The sequence below is a fragment of the Tetrao urogallus genome (assembly GCF_951394365.1).
Source record: "Tetrao urogallus genome assembly, chromosome: 21".
Taxonomy (NCBI): Eukaryota; Metazoa; Chordata; class Aves; order Galliformes; family Phasianidae; genus Tetrao; species Tetrao urogallus.
Window position 1 is genome coordinate 1,951,854 of NC_136834.1, and position 19,595 is coordinate 1,971,448.

The 19,595-nt window shown below is 51.4% G+C and overlaps 2 protein-coding genes across 2 annotated transcripts in view; both read left to right on the forward strand.

Annotated features, from left to right (window-relative positions):
* KAZN (kazrin, periplakin interacting protein) overlaps positions 1 to 5,132 on the forward strand; it is a gene marked incomplete at its 3' end in the record, with an annotated part of 142,150 nt that extends 137,018 nt beyond the window's left edge. Inside the window, exons 5-10 of the mRNA XM_079545376.1 lie at positions 886 to 1,022; positions 2,023 to 2,193; positions 2,426 to 2,615; positions 3,546 to 3,676; positions 3,764 to 3,814; positions 4,965 to 5,132. Of these exons, the coding sequence (XP_079401502.1) occupies positions 886 to 1,022; positions 2,023 to 2,193; positions 2,426 to 2,615; positions 3,546 to 3,676; positions 3,764 to 3,814; positions 4,965 to 5,132 (848 nt within the window). The remainder of the gene's footprint in view (positions 1 to 885; positions 1,023 to 2,022; positions 2,194 to 2,425; positions 2,616 to 3,545; positions 3,677 to 3,763; positions 3,815 to 4,964) is intronic.
* A 10,953-nt stretch (positions 5,133 to 16,085) lies between these two features.
* On the forward strand, positions 16,086 to 17,697 carry TMEM51 (transmembrane protein 51; the record flags this gene model as incomplete). The annotated part of the gene is made up of 2 exons (XM_079545510.1): positions 16,086 to 16,426; positions 17,286 to 17,697. 2 exons carry the CDS (start codon positions 16,086 to 16,088, stop codon positions 17,695 to 17,697), a joined length of 753 nt encoding a protein of 250 aa, XP_079401636.1.
* Between the last annotated feature and the right edge of the window lie 1,898 nt (positions 17,698 to 19,595).

A 19,595-nucleotide genomic window follows, 5' to 3' on the forward strand; every position in this document is an offset into this window, starting at 1 on the left:
CAGGAGATATGGAGGTAGATGACCGTGGTCAAGGACCTGAAGAAGACCCTTAACATCCCAACATAAGGCAGTGACCACCTCCTTGTTGCCCATTTGGGTCTGGTTTGGTTTGGAAAGCCTTTGGCTTCCTGCCGGGGCGTTTCCAGGCAAATTCTTCCAAGGCAGAATCTCCCATGGAAACGCTTTTCCTAAAAGCCAGTGTTGCACTGGGATGTCCCATTTCTGCATGGCCAGATGCTGGCTGCAGAGTGCCAGCAAGATGCTGCGTGCAGGTGTCAAAGGCTGGGCTCAATGAGTGTGTATTTAATTACAGAGCAAAGATCCCCACGCAAGGCTGCCCAATTTTATGGGTTAGTCACAGTGACAACATTGGATTTCATGGTTGGGATGGAGAAACAGGAGAAATTAAGTGAATGTTAATGCGACACGATGGGTTTGTGCATCCCTCCTGTGCAGGGCTGGTAGTTCTTCCATTTGGAATCACATGAATGTGATTAGGGAAGGCTTAGATTAGAGATTAGGAGGAAGTTTTTCACACAGAGGGTGGTGATGTTTTGGAACAGGTTGCCCAAGGAGGCTGTGGATGCCCCATCCATGGAGGAATTTGAGGCCAGGCTGGATGTGGCTCTGGGCAGCCTGGTGTGCTGGTTGGTGACCCTGCACACAGCAGGGGGTTGGAACTGGATGAGCGTTGTGCTCCTTTGCAACCCAGGCCATTCTATGATGTGATTCTACAAAAGTGATCGTGGAGTCATTAAGGTTGGAGAAAACCTCTAGGATCGTGTAGTCTGACCTTATGGTGTGGTGGAACGCAGCAGCAGGAAGCCAACCCTACAGAAGGTGGTGATGCTGGGGACCCGGGTTACCCAACTGCTCTCTTTACAGCCATGAAAGCCGACCGCAAGCGCTTGAAGGCGGAGAAAACAGACCTGGTGAGCCAAATGCAGCAGCTCTACGCCACGCTGGAGAGCCGCGAGGAGCAGCTCCGCGACTTCATCCGCAACTACGAGCAGCACCGGAAGGTGAGAGCGTGGCTTCTCTTCCTTTTGGGGCTTCAGGTTGGATTTCTTTGGGGTTGACCCTAAAGGCCATCTGGGCCAATCGCCCTGCAGTGCACAGGGACACCCACAGCTCTATCTGTGCTCAGAACCCCTCCAGCCTGACCTTGGGTGTCTGCAGGGCGTCACCACCATATCTCCAGGCAGCCCCATTTAACTGCTCCCTTTTGCTAGCCAAAGCCCTAAGGCAGCTTGCTCCCAGTGTGCCTGCAAGGTTGGAGCGTGCAGAGCACACACACAAACAGTTGCTCTGTAATAAAGAGCATTTTTGGGATGCTTTCGGGATGGAAAGCTGGGGGGTTGCAGCGAGGCTTCCTGTTGTGCTCGCGGTTCTGCCATCCGCAGGCACGAGCGAGCGTGGGAACTCAGCTCCCACAGCTATTCTGGGCTTTTTTCCATGCAAAGGGAGAAATTTGCTATTTTTGAAGGCTGGTGCCATAGGAGCAGCGCTCACAGCCAGCTCTGGGTTAGCTGGGGCAGCCACGGGGACATTTTTTCCCCTGCCACGAGGAAGTCATTACAGTCGTCAGTGCACAGAAAAAAAGCAAGGAGCATGGAGTGAGGTGCTGGCAGTGCTCTCCAGCTTTGGGGCACGGTGCTTGCATCCTGTTTGGGGCACACATGTCTCATTTTAGGGCACGGGCATCCCGTTTTGGGGCATGGATATCCAGTTTGGGGCACAGGCGTTTCATTTTGGGGCACAGGTGTCCAGATTGGAGCACAGGTGTCCAATTTTGGGATACAGACATCCCATTTTGAGGCATGGGCATCCCGTTTTGGGCACAGGCATCTCGATTTGGCGCACAGGCATCCCATTTTGGGATACAGGTGTCCCATCTTGGACACAAGGATCCCATTTTGGTGCACAGGCGTCCCGTTTTGGGACACGGTACCTGCAGGGAGGGCCAGGAAGGAGGAAATTTTGGCCATTCCCTGTCTCAACACCTTCCCTGTGTTGCACCAGGAGAGTGAGGATGCAGTGAAAGCCCTGGCCAAGGAGAAGGACCTGCTGGAACGGGAGAAATGGGAGCTGCGGCGGCAAGCCAAGGAAGCCACCGACCACGCCAGCGCCCTGCGCTCCCAGCTTGACCTCAAAGACAACAGAATGAAGGAGCTGGAGGCCGAGCTGGCCATGGTGAGTTCAGCCTTGCAGCATTTCCCAGCTGTAGGGGATGCCTGGTTTGGGTCAGGGCTCAGCATTTGTTGCATCGAGGTGAATGGAGCGGAGTTGCAGTTTGAGCACTGTCACCAGATTGCATTTTTAGGGTTTGTTGCTGTATTGCATGGGTTTGTTGCAGCATTGCATCCACATGCTATCTCCAGTGCTGCAGCATTGCATCCAAGTATTGATTTCGGTGTCCCCACAGGCCAAGCAATCCCTGGCCACGCTGACCAAGGATGTCCCCAAGCGCCATTCCTTGGCCATGCCAGGCGAGACGGTGCTGAATGGCAACCAGGAGTGGGTGCTGCAAGCTGACCTACCACTCACTGCTGCCATCCGACAGAGCCAGCAGACCCTGTACCACTCCCACCCTGCACACTCGGCTGACCGGCAAGGTGAGACCTCCACCAGCTTTGTTTTTGCATGTGTTGTTGCTGGGATCTTGAACGGGATCGGTGGTTTTGCGTGGGTCTGGGTCTTGCACAGGGGTTTGGGTTTGCACAGGGGGTTGCTGGGGTTTAGGACAGCGTCAGCCTTCTTGCGCATGGGGTGCTCGGGTTTTTGTGGGTTTAGGTTTTACACAGGGGAGTTGCTGGGGTGTAGAGCAGGATCTGGGTTTTGCACAGGGTGCATTTGTTTTATTGCACCGCGGGCTGAGCCTCTGCATGGGGGTTGAGGTTGTGCATGGAAGGTTGCAGAGGGTTTTGCACAGGTTTAGGCCTTGCGCAACAGGCTGGGATTTTTCATGGGAGTTTAGGTTTTGCATAGGAGGTTGCTGGGATTGTGAACAGAACCTTTGCACAGGGAATACTTGGGGTTGTTTTGCACAAGGAGGTGCGTTTTTTGAACAGGATCAGACTTTTTGCACAGGTTTAGGTTTTGCAGAGCAGGCTGGAGTTTCGCATAAGGGTTTAGGCTTTTTGCACCAGGAGTTGCTGGAGTTTTGGACAGAACCCGGGAATTTGCACAGGGCATATTGGGGATTTTGCACAGCAGGCTCATGTTTTGCGTAAAGGGTTTGGGAACTGTTGAGTTTTTGAACAGACACTGGTTTTGCACAGGCTTAGGTCTTGCACTGGGGTTTTGCACAGAGGTTCAGGTTTCGCACGGGGAGTTGCTGTGCTTTTGAGCAGGATCACCTGGGTTATTGGTGGATTTGGGTTTTGCACTGCAGGGTTTTGCATAGGGATTTAATTACGCCCTGGGGTATTGCTGGCTTCTTGCACAGGGTCTGGCGTTTGCATGAGGGTTTCGCTCACGCTGGGGGGCAGCCCTACACCCCAGCTTTGCCACTGCTGACCCCCCATCTCCCCATTGCCTCACAGCAGTCCGGGTGAGCCCCTGCCACTCCAGGCAGCCGTCCATCATCTCCGACGCGTCAGCAGCAGAAGGCGACCGATCGTCCACGCCGAGCGACATCAACTCGCCGCGACACCGGACGCATTCGCTCTGCAACGTAAGTCCCAGGGGCAGCCAGGTACTGCAGGGTGCCCACGTTGTGTTTCTGCTGTTTCAACATCACCCGTTTCCCTTCTTGCTGCAGGGGGACAGCCCCGGACCGGTACAGAAGAACTTGCACAACCCCATCGTACAGGTAGGGCTGCAATCCACTGGAAACCCTGCTCCCGAAAGCACATCCTGCACTAGAGAGTGGTTTTGGGGATACCTAGAGGCACCGACGGAATTATTGAGTTATTCTTAAATGTTTTACCCTAAAAAGCTGTGGGTGTTCATGCAGATGGTAGGTAGGCCTCCCTGTGGCTGTGCCGTGTAGCTGACATCCTATAGCGATGGCATTGAGAAACCAAACTTCTGATAACATGGGGTGGGAAGAGGTAGGGTCTCCCAATGACTTCAGATACAAAAGTTCAGGACCTGGACCTCACAGAACTTTCATTGGGTTCTGTGTACTTGGTGGTGTTGAACATCCCCGGAGGTGTTCAACGTGGAGATGTGTTGGGAATGTGGTCAGTGAGCGTGACAGGACGGGTTGATGGTTGGACTTGATGATCTTGGAGGTTTTCTCCAAATTTAATGATTCTATTTAGGGACACAATCAGTGGGCATGGTGGGGATAGGTTTATTGTTGAACTTGATGACCTCGAGGGTCTTCTCCAACCTTAATTATTCTATTTCTATCATTCTATTTGGGGTTGGGTTGATGGTTGGACTTGATGATCTTGGAAGCCTTCTCCACCTTTCATGATTCTATCTAGAGATACGATCAGTGGGCAAGGTGGGGATGTGTTGATGGTGGGACTTGATGATCTTGGAGATCTTCTCCAACTTTAATTATTCTATCATTCAATTTGGGGGACACGATCAGTGGGCACAGTAGGGTCTGTTGATGGTTGGACTTGATGGTCTTGGAGGTCTGCTCCAACCTTAATTATTCTATCATTCAATTTGGGGACACGATCAGTGGGCATTGTAGGGTCTGTTGATGGTTGGACTTGATGGTGTTGGAGGTCTTCTCCAACCTTAATTATTCTATCATTCCACCTGGGGACACAGTCAGTGGGTATGGTAGGGATGTGTTGATGATCTTGGAGGTCTTCTCCAACCTTCATGGTCTGGTGATTCTGTGACATAGTTTAGTGAGCAGTGGGGATGGGTTGCCTACCTCATGCATGGGAGCCTCACCCACGCCCCGCAGCCCCAATGCAGGCAACACCTGAGTGACAAATCCCCCAGCAAAACCCCAAAGATCAGCCATACCACCTCCACCCCTCCTCTCCCTGCAGTCTCTGGAAGACCTCGAGGACCAAAAACGGAAAAAGAAGAAGGAGAAGATGGGCTTTGGTTCCATCTCACGGGTGTTCGCTCGGGGCAAGCAGCGCAAATCCCTCGACCCAGGGCTGTTTGATGGCACGGCCCCTGACTACTACATCGAGGAGGACGCGGACTGGTGACCCCTCGCCCCCAGCAATGTACAGCCCCCATGTGTGCACACCCAGTCACGGTGTAATTTTGTCCCAACCCTTCCCCCCTCCCCCGTATTTCAATTTTATTTTTTTAAGCATTCCAGTAATTCTTCCTTTGTCGTCACTTCTTTTTTTTTTTTTTTTTTTGTCGTTTGGGGGATTTTTATTTTTTTTTTCTTGTTTTCTTTCGTTTGTTCCGTTTTCGTTCCCCAAACCTCCCTCCTTTTCGACAAAACTTGAAACTTGAAGGACTGCTGTGTGTCTGTAAATAACGGGAATCTCGTGCACTTTGTGCTTGTGACGTCTCTTGTCCGAAACCGCTGTTTTTTTTTTGGAGCCTGTCCTGCGTGGGGACCCCACTTCAGAGAATGGGACCCCAACATCTTCAGAGACATGGAAAAAGCAAGCAAAACCAAGAAACGAAACCCACTCAAATCGCATTCACCCGAGGAGGTGGCAGCACACGGGCTCGTCGTAACGCCTTCTGGAATCTGTGTTTTTTTTTCCCCCCCCTTTCCCTTGTGTCGTTTTTAATTTATTTGCACAAACCCAGAGAGGAGCTATTCTAACTAAATTATTACAGAAATGTTGGGTTTTTTTTTGTTTTCTTTTTAATTCTTTTTTGTGTTCTTGTCGTTTTTTTTTATATATATATTTTTTCCACGTCGCTGGGGAGGAGGTGGAAGGGGTTGGGGAACGGGGACGGCGTGGGAGCACTTAAAGCCTTGGAAAAACCCAGCGACCTCGAGCTTCCCAGTGTGGATTTGGGGTGCTTGCCCTTTGCTGGCATTAAAACAGGGGGCACTGGGGGGCCAAGGGAAAGCAACGTCCCTGTAGAGCAGTGCCAATTTTAAGGGGGACGCTTGGAAACCGCGCTCCGCTTAACGACGAGCTCGCAAACCTGTATGCTTTAACGCTCAGCGGTGTCATTGGAAGCTCTTAAGAGGAAAAAAAGAAAGCAAACAAAAGTATGAAGATTTATTTAATAGTGCTATAATAGTGTCTTATTTTTCTGAACTCCGAGACGCGCGCCCCGTTTGAATGGGGAATATTTTGTCTTAAATGGCAGAAATTCACTCCCGGGCTCTGCGTTCCCCCATGTGATGCCGTGGGGAGGGCCGGGGAGGAAAAGCAGAACTTTTCTGCAGAAAAGCTGATTTTTTTTTTTTAAATTTTTTTTTTCAATACATTGACTTTTTTTTTTTTTTTTTTTTAATCATTTTGTTTTTCTCCTCACATTTCTTTCTATTTTTATTTTTATTTTTTTAAATAATTTAAACTCTCCGCCGACGAAAGCAGACGAGCGATCTCCCTCGGTATCCAGTAGTTTCCTTTTGCATTTCAGCTTTTTTTTTTTTTTTTTTTTTTTTTTTTTGTAAATTAGGAAATAATTCTAAAAAAAAAAAAAAAAAAAAGAAAGAAAGAAAAAAAGAAAAAAAGAACTTACTAAGAGGATGATTTATTTAAAAGAGAGAACTTCGGGAAATAGCATATGGATTATGGGTAACCTTAGATTTAACTTTTTTTTTCCCCCCCCAATGAAGGGGGGGGAGGATCCTTGAAGGCATGGATGCAAATATTACAAACAAACAAACAAAAAAAAAATTATAAAAAATCTAAATAAAGCTTATTTTAAAGTACGGGTGAGCTTCACGTGGTTCAATTGAGGTTGGGGATTGGTGTTGGGTTGGGTTGGGCACTGGGTTGATTTGTCTTCATGTCCTGGCCAATGGGATCTGTTGGGTGGTGCAGGGGGGGCATGGCAGTGGGGTGGAGGTGGGTGTAGGGCACTGGGCAGCTCAGCATCGTTGCAGCACCTTTTGGGTGCCGATGGGGCATGCTGTTGGCTGCCCCACCAACAACGCCATCTTCATCATGGGATGGGTTTGGGTTATTTGACCCGTGGGAACAAACAGAGTTGGGATTTCCTATAGGTAAGGATGTGGGCCAAGATCCATTCAGGATCCGTGGATGTGATGCCAGGGATGGAGTCCGCCGTGGCCAAGGCAATGGGATGGGCATGGGAAAGGTGTAGGGCAGGATGTCCCTGTTGTGCATGGAGCAACCCGACGCCAATCCAAGGTGGTGCACCCTGCAGAAAACAGGTAAGAATCCCTTTTTTATCCCATAGGGCAGCACAGCAGGAAAATATGTTCCCATGTGCTTGGTTTTCTACCCCATATCTTGGGGTCAGGTTGTGCGTAGTTGGGTCTGCCCATTTCCCAACAGGCTGAGATTGGCTTTTTGGACTGGAGGATGCCAACGCAACCACAGATAATACAGAACAGCACTGCAACAAAATACGATGAACATTTGATATTTGACACATCTAAAGCCCACGGTGTGCATGGAACCAAGCAGGAGTGTTGTGAGCAATGGGAAGGGAAACATGCACCAGCTGCCAGCTGGCAGTGCAGCCCTGTTAATTAGCACTATGATGGAGTATTAATGGGAATAAAACATGGCACTGAGGTGTGACTATAGTGAGATAAGCCCGGCGCAGTCCGTGGCTGAGGTTGGTGGCAAATATTTGCTGATGCCATATTGTGTGGCTGCCAGAGCTGAAGGAAACTGCACTGTTGAAGCCAGTTTGAAGAATGTGACCTGAAATCTATGGTTGACCTTTAAGTTGTTCCTGTTTTTAAGGCTGGCTGTTGCTAACTGGTCCGTGTGCATCCCTACTTCATCCCTGCTGTGGCTCTGTTGCATCTCTGCTGCACCCCTACTGCATCCCTGCTGCATTCCCAGTGCATCCCTACCATATCCTTGCTGCATCCCTGCTGCATCCCCATTCCAACCCATCATCTGCATCCCCATCACATCCTTGCTGCATCCCTACTTCATCTCTTCTGCATCCCTGCTGTATCCTCTTTCCATCCCCTCTTTCCATCCCCTCTTTCCATTCCCCCCTACATCCCTACTGCGTCCCCAATGCATCCCTGCCTCATCCCTACTGCTCCCCAGCACATCCCAGCTGCATCCCCACTACATCCCTGTTGCATCCCGTTGTGTCCCCGCCGAGCATCCCTTCCCCCCCCAGAAGGGCTCAGCTGCGCTTCAGTTGCTGCTACGCCCTATGGACAGAGGAGGGAGCACGCAGCCAGGATTTCTCGCCACCGCAGCGCTGAGCGTTCCGTGGAGAACCCAAAGAAACACAGAGGTGTGTCTTATTCCTGAATCAACCCTATAAAACAGCTCTCCTCACTCAGATGCATGAGGGCTGGGGGCTCAGCTCAACACAAACCCGACTCCTCTTCTTCCGAAGGGCTGCAGGCATGAGGTTGGCATTGGGCATGGAGTTGGCGTTGGGCACAGTGATGATGTTGGGCATGATGATGGTGCTGGGCATGGTGATGGTTTTGGTTATGGTGGTGGTGCTGGGTATGAGGTTGGCTTTAGGCATGGTGATGGTGCTGGGCATGGTGATGGTGTTGGGTATGGGGTTGGTTTTGGGCATGGTGATGGTGTTGGGCATGGGGTTGGGTTTGGGTATTGGGTTGGGTTTGGGCATGGTGATGGTGCTGGGCATGGTGATGGTGCTGGGTATGAGGTTGGTTTTGGGCATGGTGATGGGGTTGGGCATGGGGTTGGGTTTGGGGGTTGGGCCATCCAGGACCACCCAGAGCTCTGTGATGACCCCTGAGCCCCAAAGGGAACCTGTCTGGAGCTCTGTAACACAGCCCTTATCCTGTGAAGCAGCCCGTCCTTGGCCAACGCTCAGCTTTGCAGAAGGGAGCACAAGGAACCCATTGAGCTGCACCAGCTCCTGTTGCAACCCATAGGGGCTGGTTCCAGAGCTGTAGGGTCTGCTTGAAAGCACGGGGCTCATTTCCTGGGTGAAGTTGGATTGAGTTCCATTTTCTTACAGAAAAAAAAAAAAGGAGAAATCTACAGGTAATGCTCCCATGCACGGTGTGGGATCGGGAGGAGTGTGGGGAGGCAGCCGAGCTGGAAAATGCCAACTGAAGCATACAAAGGGCAGGAAATCTGCGTGCATCGGTGTGCATGGCACCACGGAGCTGCTCTGGGCTCTTTGCCCAATGGGTTGGGTGAGAAAAGGAAGGGCAGTGCCTGCTCTGCCCCCGGGGCAGGGGGGAGACAGTGGAAAATCCCATGTGGCAGCGTGGAGAGGAGGGGAAATGTGGGGAAACAGTGGGAAATTGTGGGTAATCGTGGGGGGAAATGGGAAGTAATGGGGAAACGGTGGGAAGTAATGGGGGAAAATGGGGAAATAGTGGGAAATGATGGGAAATAAGGGAGAAATAATGAGAAATAGTGGGTAATAAGGGGAAATAATGGGGAAATGTGGGAAAATAATGAGAAATTGTGGGTAATCGTGGGGGGAAATGGGAAATAATGGAGAAATTGTGGGAAGTGATGGGTAAAAATGGGGAAATAGCGGGAAATAATGGAGAGATAACGAGAGATACTGTGTAATAATGGGAAATAATGGGGAAATTATGGGAAAACTGGGTAAAAATAGGGAAATAGTGGGAAATAATGGAGAGATAAAGAGAAATACTGGGTAATAATGGGAAATAATGGGGAAATTATGGGAAGTAATGAGGGAAAATGGGGAAATAGTGGGAAATGATGGGAAATGAGGGAGAAATAATGAGAAATAGTGGGTAATAATGGGAAATAATGGGGAAAATGGGAATATTATGGGAAATTTTGGGTAATTGTAGGAGAAAATGGGAAATAATGGAGAAATTGTGGGAAGTAATGGGTAAAAATGGGGAAATAGTGGGAAAAAATGGAGAGGTAACAAGAAATACTGGGTAATAATGGGAAATAGTGGGAAATCATGGGTAATCATGGGGGGAAATAGTGGGAAATAATGGGGAAATTATGGGAAGTAATAGTGGAAAATTGGGAAATATAGGGAAATAATAGGAAATGAGGGAGAAATAATGAGAAACAGTGGGTAATAATGGGAAATAAGTGGGAAACGTGGGAAAATAATGGGAAATTGTGGGTAATCGTGGGGGAAATGGGAAATAATGGGGAAATTATGTGAAGTAATGGGGGGAAATGGGGAAATAGTAGGAAATAATGGGGAAATTATGGGAAGTAATGGGTAAAAATGGGGAAATATGGGGAAATAATGGGAAATAACGGAGAAATAATGAGAAATAGTGGGTAATAATGGGAAATAATGGGGAAAATAGGAAAATAATGGGAAATTGTGGGTAATCGTAGGGGGAAATGGGAAATAATGGAGAAATGATGGGAAGTATTGGAGAAAAATGGGGAAATAGAGGGAAATGATGGAGAGATAACGAGAAATACTGGGTAATAATGGGAACTAGTGGGTAGTAATAAGAAGTAATGGGGAAATGTAGGAAAATAATGGGAAATAGTGGGATGGGCAAATATGGGGGAATAATGGAAACTAATTGAGAAATAATGAGGAAATATGGGGCAATAATGGGAAATAATTGAGAAATAATGGGAAATAGTGGGAAATAATGGGGAATATGGAGAAATAATGGGAAATAGTGGGAAATAATGCAGAAAGAATGGGAAAGAATGGTGGGAAATAATAAAGAAAAAATGGAAAATAATGGAGCAATAATGGAAAATAATAGTGAAATAATGGGAATAATGGAAAAACAATGGGGAAATAATGGAGAAATAATGGGGAATAACGGGGAATAATAGGGAAATAATGGGAATAGTGGGAGATAATGGGGAACAGGGTGAAATAAAAGAGAAATAATGGGAAATAGTGGGTAATAATGGTAAATTATGGGAAATAATGGAAATATAATGGGGAAAAGATGGGAAAGGATGGAGAAAAACAGGAAGAAGTGGGAAATAATGGAAAAATGATGAGAAATGACTGGAAATTATGGGAAATAGTGGAGAACTTATGGGAAATAATGGGAAATAATAATGGGCAGCGCTCCGAGCCCGTGGGAAAGGGAAGTGCCGGGGGAGGCGGAGGGGGAGCCCGGAGCGGGCGGAGCCGGAGCTGCAGCCGGAGCGCAAGGCTCCCAGCCCGGCCCCGGCATCCAGCACCGCCCCGGGGAGGATCCGAGCCGCTGCCGCTGTCGGGAGGTGCGTGGCGTCCAGGGGGCTGCGTGGGGCCGGGAGGGGAGCGGGGTCTTGTGGGACCCGGGTAGGGCTGGGGCGGCGTTGTGGCTCCGGGATGGGATGAGATTGGGACAAGGGTTGGGATGGGAGCGGCTGTTGTCCCCCGGTGGCAGCGTGGGGAAAGCATAAAGAGCAGGAGAAAGTAATGTGTGGGGTACGGGTGGGACTTGGGGGGCGCGGGGGTGTGGGGTGGTATGAGGATATGGGGGGATATGGGGACATTGGGTTATGAGGACATATGGGGATGCAGCCTGCAGGAGTGCAGCGCCGGGCAGAAGGTGATGTGTGGGGCAGGGATGTGGGGCGGGCATGGATGTAGGGGGGTTGTGTGTGGATATGGGACAGAGCTGGGGGTATGGGGTCGTGTGGAGCTACGTGGGGTTATGGGATCACAGCCTGCAGGAGCACAGTGCTGAGCAGGAGACGGTAATGTGGGGCAGAGATGTGGGGTGGAGGTAGGGGGCAGAGGGACTTGGGGATATGGGGGGCACAGAGACATGGGGACATTGGGAAATGGGGTGATTTGGCATTGTGGCCAGCAGGAGTGCAGTGCCACGCAGGGGGATGTGGAGAGGTGGGGCAGAGATGAGGGGCACGGTGACATGGGGATGTATGGAGATATGGGGTGGAGATGTGGGGCGGAGATGGGGCTTGGGGTACATTGTCACCCTGCGGCACTGGAGGTGGCTGTCCTGAATGCAGGAAGGGGTGGGAAATGGCAAACCTTACACTGAACCCAATGGTGCTTTGGGGTCAGAGCACAACACGGCTGCTGGAGCTGCAGTGTTTGGAGAGCAAACAGAGCTTGAGGTGGCTCTGTAGGGCGGGACTGAGCTGGGTGCTGGGTGAGTTTCTGTTGGGAATATTGCTGCAGTTCTTCCAAAAGACCGATCAGTGAGCAGCTTGGGCAAAGCAGATCTGTGTGGGTTGGGTGCCCAATCCCAAATGCACGTCTTCATCCCGATGAGTTTCATGGCCGGTTGGTGTCCGGATGGTGTCCATATGGTGTCTGGATGATGTCCAGATGGTATCCAGGTGGTGTCCAAGTGGTGTCTGGATGGTGCTGTGAGTTCCAGAAGAGGGTTTGCTGCTGGAGATGGGCTGGATCTCTCAGCTGGCAGAGCGGAGCCCACGTGACGCCTTTAATTCCTGTATCCGCGGCACGAAAAGTCAGAATCAGGAAATCTGAAAGAAAAAAAAAAAAAAACACCCGGCAAACCAAAGGTACTGAATGCAATGCTGTGCAAAGCAGGAAGAGAGCAGGTCAGGGTGCTGGGAGTTCCCCAGGCTGGTTTGTTTGGCTCAGGCTTTTCTGCAGCCGCTGCGATTGCCGTTGGTTCTGAACCAGCCCGGAACCAAAACATGACGGAAGGGCAAAGCTTGGGGCAGTTCTCCATGGAAGGGAAGTGTGCAGCCTGGCTCACTCTGGCCAGTGTTTTTATTTCCTTTAAATCAAAATCGAAGGGGATTCTGAGATTGCAGAGGGATTGGGAGCAGAAAGCAGAGCGCACCCGGTTTTGCAGGAAGAGGCGCCGCTTTGCTGTGGGCACCTCCTGGGGAAGCGCCGTGGGGAGGGGTGGGTGAGCCGAATACCTGCATAGGAAATAACTCCGAAAGTGCCTCTCTGGAACGCGGGGAGCAATTAGTGCCAATCGCTGCTGGCAGGAAGCAAAACCCCACGGCCTGTCCCTCTGTCTTGCTGCCGTTTGCCCAGCGAGTGGCGATGGAGGTGGCTGGAGGTTGGCCAAAGCCAACAGGAGTTGGACAAACTGGCGGCAGGGAGAAGCTGTGGGTGTTTCCCACTCTTCTGGGTTAGGGGGCGGCTGAATATCACCGCGTGCAGGACTTTGTGGAGGAGAGGGTTGTGGGGATGGGCTGAGCTCACAAATTAGAAGGAGAAATCATTAATGAGAAGGTTGCCCGGGTGCAGATATGGACATGAAGGCAAATGCCTTGGAGCTGACATCAGCCTGCCTGCTCCCGGGGCTGGGGAGGTGCAGGGAGGAGTTATCCACAGTGTGGGGAGCCTCAGAGTTCGGGGCTTGGGCAAAATACCGGAGAGCTGTGGATGCCCCATGCCTGAAAGTGCCCAAGACCAGGCTGGATAGGATTTGGGCAGCCTGATCTGATGGGGGCAGCCAGCCCATAGCAAAGGTAGAGGGCTGGATGGGCTTTGGGGTTCCTTCCAACCCAGGTTTTCTCTGTTTCTGCAGTCTTCCAACCCAACCATTCTATGGATCTTTGATCTTTAAGATCCCTTCCAACCCAACCATTCTATGATTCTATGTTTCTTCGATACTGAAAGTTGTCAGAGGCAGATGCTGAGCCACCATCAGCCCCAGGACCACGCTGGTCATCAGCTGTGTGTGTCATCCCCTGCTGAGCTCATTTGCCTGCAAGGTGAAAATGGTCCCATGTGTCATGACCTGAGCCAGTGGCCGGCCCCAATGGGATGAGCATCCATCTCTGACCTCATCCAGGGAGTGGAAAACCCTGGATTTCACCCTGAGCAGGGCTTGGAGCTGCAACCTGATGGCAGTAGCAGGAAGGGGATGCAATGGATTGGTTATGGGGAGCAGCGAGGACTGCCGTGGTTTCTAGTAAAAGGAGCTGAGTGCACACAGAGCCGTTCTGGTTTAATGATTCGGAGTTCCTGATGTAAATCATTGACAGCAGTGAGCACAAGACCGCAGGTGTGTGTGGGATGGGGACAAAGGTGGCTGGGGCTGCTGGTGTGGGGCTGGCTATGGGGCGGGGGCTGGCTGTGGGGAAGTCTGGAGCTCTGGACACAGACACAGGGCATGTCCCCATGTCCCCACTGAGGTGGGAGCAGAGCGGTGAGGGCGGTGAGTACAGACTGGTTGCAGGTGGTGGCTCACGATGGCAGTGAACAAAGTGGGGAAAACGTTTGCAAGAACAATCTTGGAGGGTTTCTGGATTGCAGCACGGGACTGAGAATTCCCTGCCGCCGGTTGCCAGAGCAGGGAGGACACGTGGCAGCTGTTCTGCGCTGCTTCATCTTGCTCTAGATGATTGGATGGATGGATGGATGGATGGATGGATGGATGGATGGATGGATGTCCACGGCCACTGCCAAACTGGAGGTGCATTTCTGGCCATAGTAAGGCTTTGGTTTGGTGCTTTCCTGGAGGTGCTGCAGCTTTCCCCATGCTGCCACGTTCCCTTTTCACTGAGGCTGCACTGCTTTTTCCAGACCTCCTTCTCCGACCATTGACGTCACAGCAGTGGGGCTATGGCTACGGCAGCGAGCTCTGATAAGCCTAAAGTAGAGATAATTAGATGGTGAGAGAGACACGGACATCGCCGCGTGGGTTAATGCGATTTGCCCTCCCTGCAGGGCAGGGATCTGGGCCAAACTTTTCAACGCTGCAATGACGGAGCAGCTTAGAGAGGTGCCAGAGGGAAGCTGGAGACGGTGGGAAGGTGCTTTGCTTTTGGAAACCTTCCATTCCTCCAGCAAAATGAGTGCTCTGTTCCTTTCCTGTCGTGCCCCTCCCCGCAGATCTGCGGCTGAGGGCATGCGGTGCTGTGATTTCTCCTCCCCCAAAGCCCTGGCAGCGCTTTGCAGGTGGGAGCTCAGTGCCTGCACGATGCTCTGCTGGATGGATAGCTTGAGGATAGGAGTCAGTTGGTAGGGGAGTGAGTGGCACATGGGGGCCATCGCTTGGTCTCGATGGCACTGGTGTGGCTTGGAATGGGGCCGGATGCAGCCGGGAGGTGAGGAAGGAGCGGGACGTGTGATGCAATTCCCCATTGCAAGAAGCTCCACACCCACAAAGGTTGTCGAGTTTACAGCCACCTGCAGCATGGATGCTGTCCCCAGCACAAGGCACGGCACGGAGCTGCCAATACGGCACAGTGGGCTCTAGTTGGGGCTTGGGGGCTGTCAGGCAACCTTCTGACAGTGAGTGCTGGTGCCAGGGAGCAGCTGTGGATGATGAAGGCTCCAGCAGCAACACCTGGCGTGTCCTCACTGGGCTGCTTTCTAGGGCAGGAACTTCAGGAGAGGTGAGGAGCAGGGCTGGGGCTGTGCTGAATGCAGAGAGAGTCCTTTGGGAGCATCCAAAGGGGAATTTAAGAGCGAAGGGCTGAGATGGGGAAGTTTGCTCTGTGTCCCCGTTGAACTTGATGGCCTTTAACGGTCCCCATTTCCTTCCCTGGCTTTTCCTACAAGTTGCTCTGTTTTCTGGGAATGCTGCTCATTTCTAGCCATGACCCAGCAACCCAGCACGCTCTCGAGCTAAACAAGCAAACACGAACCAGGGACCAACGGCATAGATTGCCACGACGTGGAGCAAAGGCGTATATGGGAAAAGCATGCAGCAGCATCCTGTCCAAGGGCTCCTTGCACAAACAAGCACTGCAAAGCCAAGAAAGGAAAACAAAGTGGCGGTGTTTGCACAGCTGCTTGCTGGCTTTGGCACCCATGGGATGCTGCTGTCAGACCGTGACATGGAAATCTGGGGTCCTTGCTGCATTACCTACATGCAGCTTGCAGCGTGAGGTTGCGCTCCTTGCTGCCATCCCTGCGTGCTGAGGTTGAGGCGAGCTGCCAGGAGATGCAGTTGCATGTGTTTATTTTTGGAAATACACATCCCGTGTGTGTGGCTGGGGAAATGCAGGCATCCCATCCAGGATGGATAGGCACCATTGGCTTGGCTGGCTCTGAACCAGAGCGCTCAAAGCGAAGTGCTTGGGTCAGGGGGCACCCACTGGAGCAGTGTTCTCTCTCTGCAGGTCTGCCCATCTGCTCTGCCCGAGCACCGCACGCATGGTAGCCGCCCGGGGCCACCAGGGATGCAGTGAGGTGGCCAACACACAATGGCCCCATCTCGCACCAACGGGTCACACTATGCACTGACAGCCATCGGGATGGGGATGCTCATCCTGGGCATCATCTTGGCCGTGTGGAACATTGTGCCTGGCTTCGGACACCCCGATAAACCCAACGCTGGGAATAGCAGCAAGCCTGACCGCGGTGGTGGGGGCATTTTTAAGAGCAAGACGTTTTCTGTGGCCTACGTGCTGGTTGGGGCAGGTCTGCTGCTGCTGCTGCTGTCTCTCTGCTTGAATGTCCGTGACAAGAAGAGGCAGAGCGAGGATATCCCCAGGGTGGTGCAGCACCAAGCATCCGTGGAGCCTTCGCAGCAGGAGGAGGACAGGTGAGTCCTGGGGGGGCAGCAGGAGCTCAAGCTCAGGGAGAAGCAAACCCAGCTGTGTTGATGGTGGTGTGGGTGAAAGGAAGCACTGTGGATATATATAAGATGTGCTCTGGAAGCCAAGTGGGCATAGCTGAGCCGTTGGTTGCCTGCGTGGTCAGTACACACTCATGGGGTGGCACAAGGAGATGCTGTTAATTGTTAACCCCAGGAGATGAGTGGCTGCTGCAGAGCAGGCGAGGGGTTATGGAGTCATTAAGGTTGGAAAGACCAATAAGACTATCCAAATGTCAACCCCTCCCCACCATGCCCACTCGTAGAATCATTAGTGTTGAAAAGACCACTAAGATCATCCAGTCCAGCCACAGGACCCCGCCACTTAAAAGCAACTTGCTAAAGCAGGAGCAGTGCAGAGTGTAGGTGTGCAGGTACCAGCGTGCAGGCGGATGCACATTCGTGGGATGGAACCCAAGCTGGTATGCATCCAGGTTGGATATTAGGAAAAACTGCTTCTCAGAAGGAGCAGTGAGCAGTGATGAAGGAGGTGGTGGGGTCACCCTCCCTGGAGGCTTTCAATGTGGCGCTGTGGCACTGAGGGAAGTGGTCAGTGAGCACGGTGGGGGTGGGTTGGGGTTGAACCTGGTGATCTGGGAGATCTTTTCCAACCTTTGTGGTTCTATGAAGGCAGTAGAAAGATGCCTGAACATAGGTGGCGTTGCGATCTATTCAAACTGCTGTATAACATAGAAGGGCCAATGTTCTGTCCTTTATTTCTGGCTGTGTTTTCATCACCTCTCTCTATCCCATGCCCCACTGCAGTCGAAGTGATGTGGGGCTGACGTTCTCTCTTTATCTCCCGCAGCCAAGAAGAGGATGAAGATGTGTCCTCCCGCTACTACGTCCCCAGCTACGAGGAGGTGATGAATACAGGCTACTCAGAGCCCCACGACCCGGAGCGGAACCGCAGGATCAGTGTCTCACTGCCCTCCTATGAATCACTGACAGGGCTTGATGAGGGCACGCAGCCCCCAGGAGCAGCCAGCGCAGAGCCTGGCACCGAACGGCCACCAGGCCGGCACAACTCGCGTCTCAGCAAGCGCCTGAAGCCCCTCAAGGTGCGGAGGATCAAGTCGGAGAAGCTGCATCTCAAGGACATCAGGCTCAACCTCGGTGATGGGAGCAGCACCGGCCCCATCACAATTGAGCCGTTGACCCCACCTCCAAAATATGAGGATATCCAGGAAAAAGCACCTGGAAGCCAACAGTTGACTTAGGAAGGACGGGTTGGTCATTGCGCGGATTGGAAACGCTCGGAGAGGGCTGGTCATGGAGTGCGGGAGTGTTGGATGCTCTCTGGATGCTGAGGTGCTGATGTGGAGGGAACTGCAGCATTGCACAAATAGGAGTGGGTCTTCCCAGGACAGCGTTGTGTCAAACACCAAGGGGAAACGATGATGTTGTGAAGGATGTGAAGGCTGGAAGAGTCAGACGTGTGTTCTGCGTTGTTTTAAGTTAAGGACCACCTAATGTGTCTTCTCTCCTTTGTGCCTTGCCCCAGCAATGGATTTCCAAGCCACCAAACTGCTATTTAATAAGAATTTTCCAAGAGGAAAAAGGGAAATGTTCTGTCTTTCTTTTTTTATGTCTTTTCTTTTTGAGCAAGGCAAGTAAAAGTGTCAGGTTAGTGATGTAGCTGTCACCACTCCGGACACCAGTGGGGTTGGGGATAGTGGCAGAGGGCTGGCCAAAGTGCCTGCGGTGTTGCATGCTTGCTGGTGCAAAGAGGAATGAAACAAGCCTTTAAGCTTGTCTGACCTATAGGCTTTACCCATAGGAGGTTTCTTACTGGCATCACTGTCCATTCTCCTGTAGGAGAGGACTGTATTTCTTGCCTCAGTGGTTTTCTCTTCTGTGTGTTGTGCTGCAAATCGAAGGGACAGTCCGTCTGGGGCTGGAAACTGCCATAGTGTACAACTGCCAAGAGTTGTTCAGGGTGTTCTGGGTGAAATGACAAGACCATACAGTGCAAGCAGTCCTTTTCTAAATAAATATTTTGTACGTGGGGTGCGTGTATGTGTGTGCATCTGTGCGTGCAGGTGGCCATTCCCATGGATCGAAGGCCAGAGATGTATGAAATCAGCCAACTGGTTAAGGGTGGGTGCTGCTCCTTGGGAATCCCAAACATGTGCTACCTCCTGGGCAACAGCATCTGCAAAGTCTGTCACTGTCCCCCAGCCAAATGTTCATGCTGTTGTTGTTTGTAGGATGCTGATCTTGGTGTTGGTGTGGGGATGGTTGGCTTGGTGGTTGGGGATGTAAAAGGTATGAGATGAATGCAAATGGCCAAAAAAAAAAAAGGTGTGAATGAGATGTTGGTCCAAATCCATATGGTGGTACCTGTGATGATTTATTGCTTCGTATTCTATCCCATCGTTCCCATTATTGCAATGGGAACTGTGCCCCAAGGGATGACAGGCGGGCAAATCATATAATAAGAGACTTCCTTAAACAAATTAATGGAACGACAGCGAAAAAAAAGAGCACTTTAAACATGAGGGAAATTTGGAGGAGGCAAAACGGAGATCCTTGTTTATCACTGTTGATGATGAAGGGATGAAGAGGTTCTGCTGCTCCTTGGCAGCTTTTCCTCATGGCGTGGGAGTGTGAGGGTTGCATGGTAATGTGCTGACAACTGGAAGAGCCCTTATTTCTGAAGGCAATGGGAAAGGAGAGGGAGAGGTGGCAGCCATCTTCAGTGTCACGTCCCTTCTCATTGGACAAGATGGCTGGTAAAGGTCATCTTAGAAACACAGGAAAAACCTTTGTGTGCAATATATGTGCGGTTGAGTCACTGTTTGGTGGGGGGGAAGTGCCGTTGAGTCGAGTTTCTTCGGGATTCAGCACTCGGTGTTGCAACACCCATAAACCGGAGTGCAACACCCACCAGCTCCTCGTTAATCTCATTAGTGTTGGCCTGGGTGTGGAACGTGTGCCCGGGGAGTTTTGTGGTGCTTTCCACCACAGCCTGTCAGGTGCTGGCGGAGATGAAATTGCCCGTTCCGAGATCCGAATCTCACATAATGTGAGGTATTGATGCCCTCCTCTTGAAACGTGGAGGGAGGTCTGTGTGCGAAGGAGGACGGTGGTGTGAGGAGGGAGGCCTGGCCTTCAC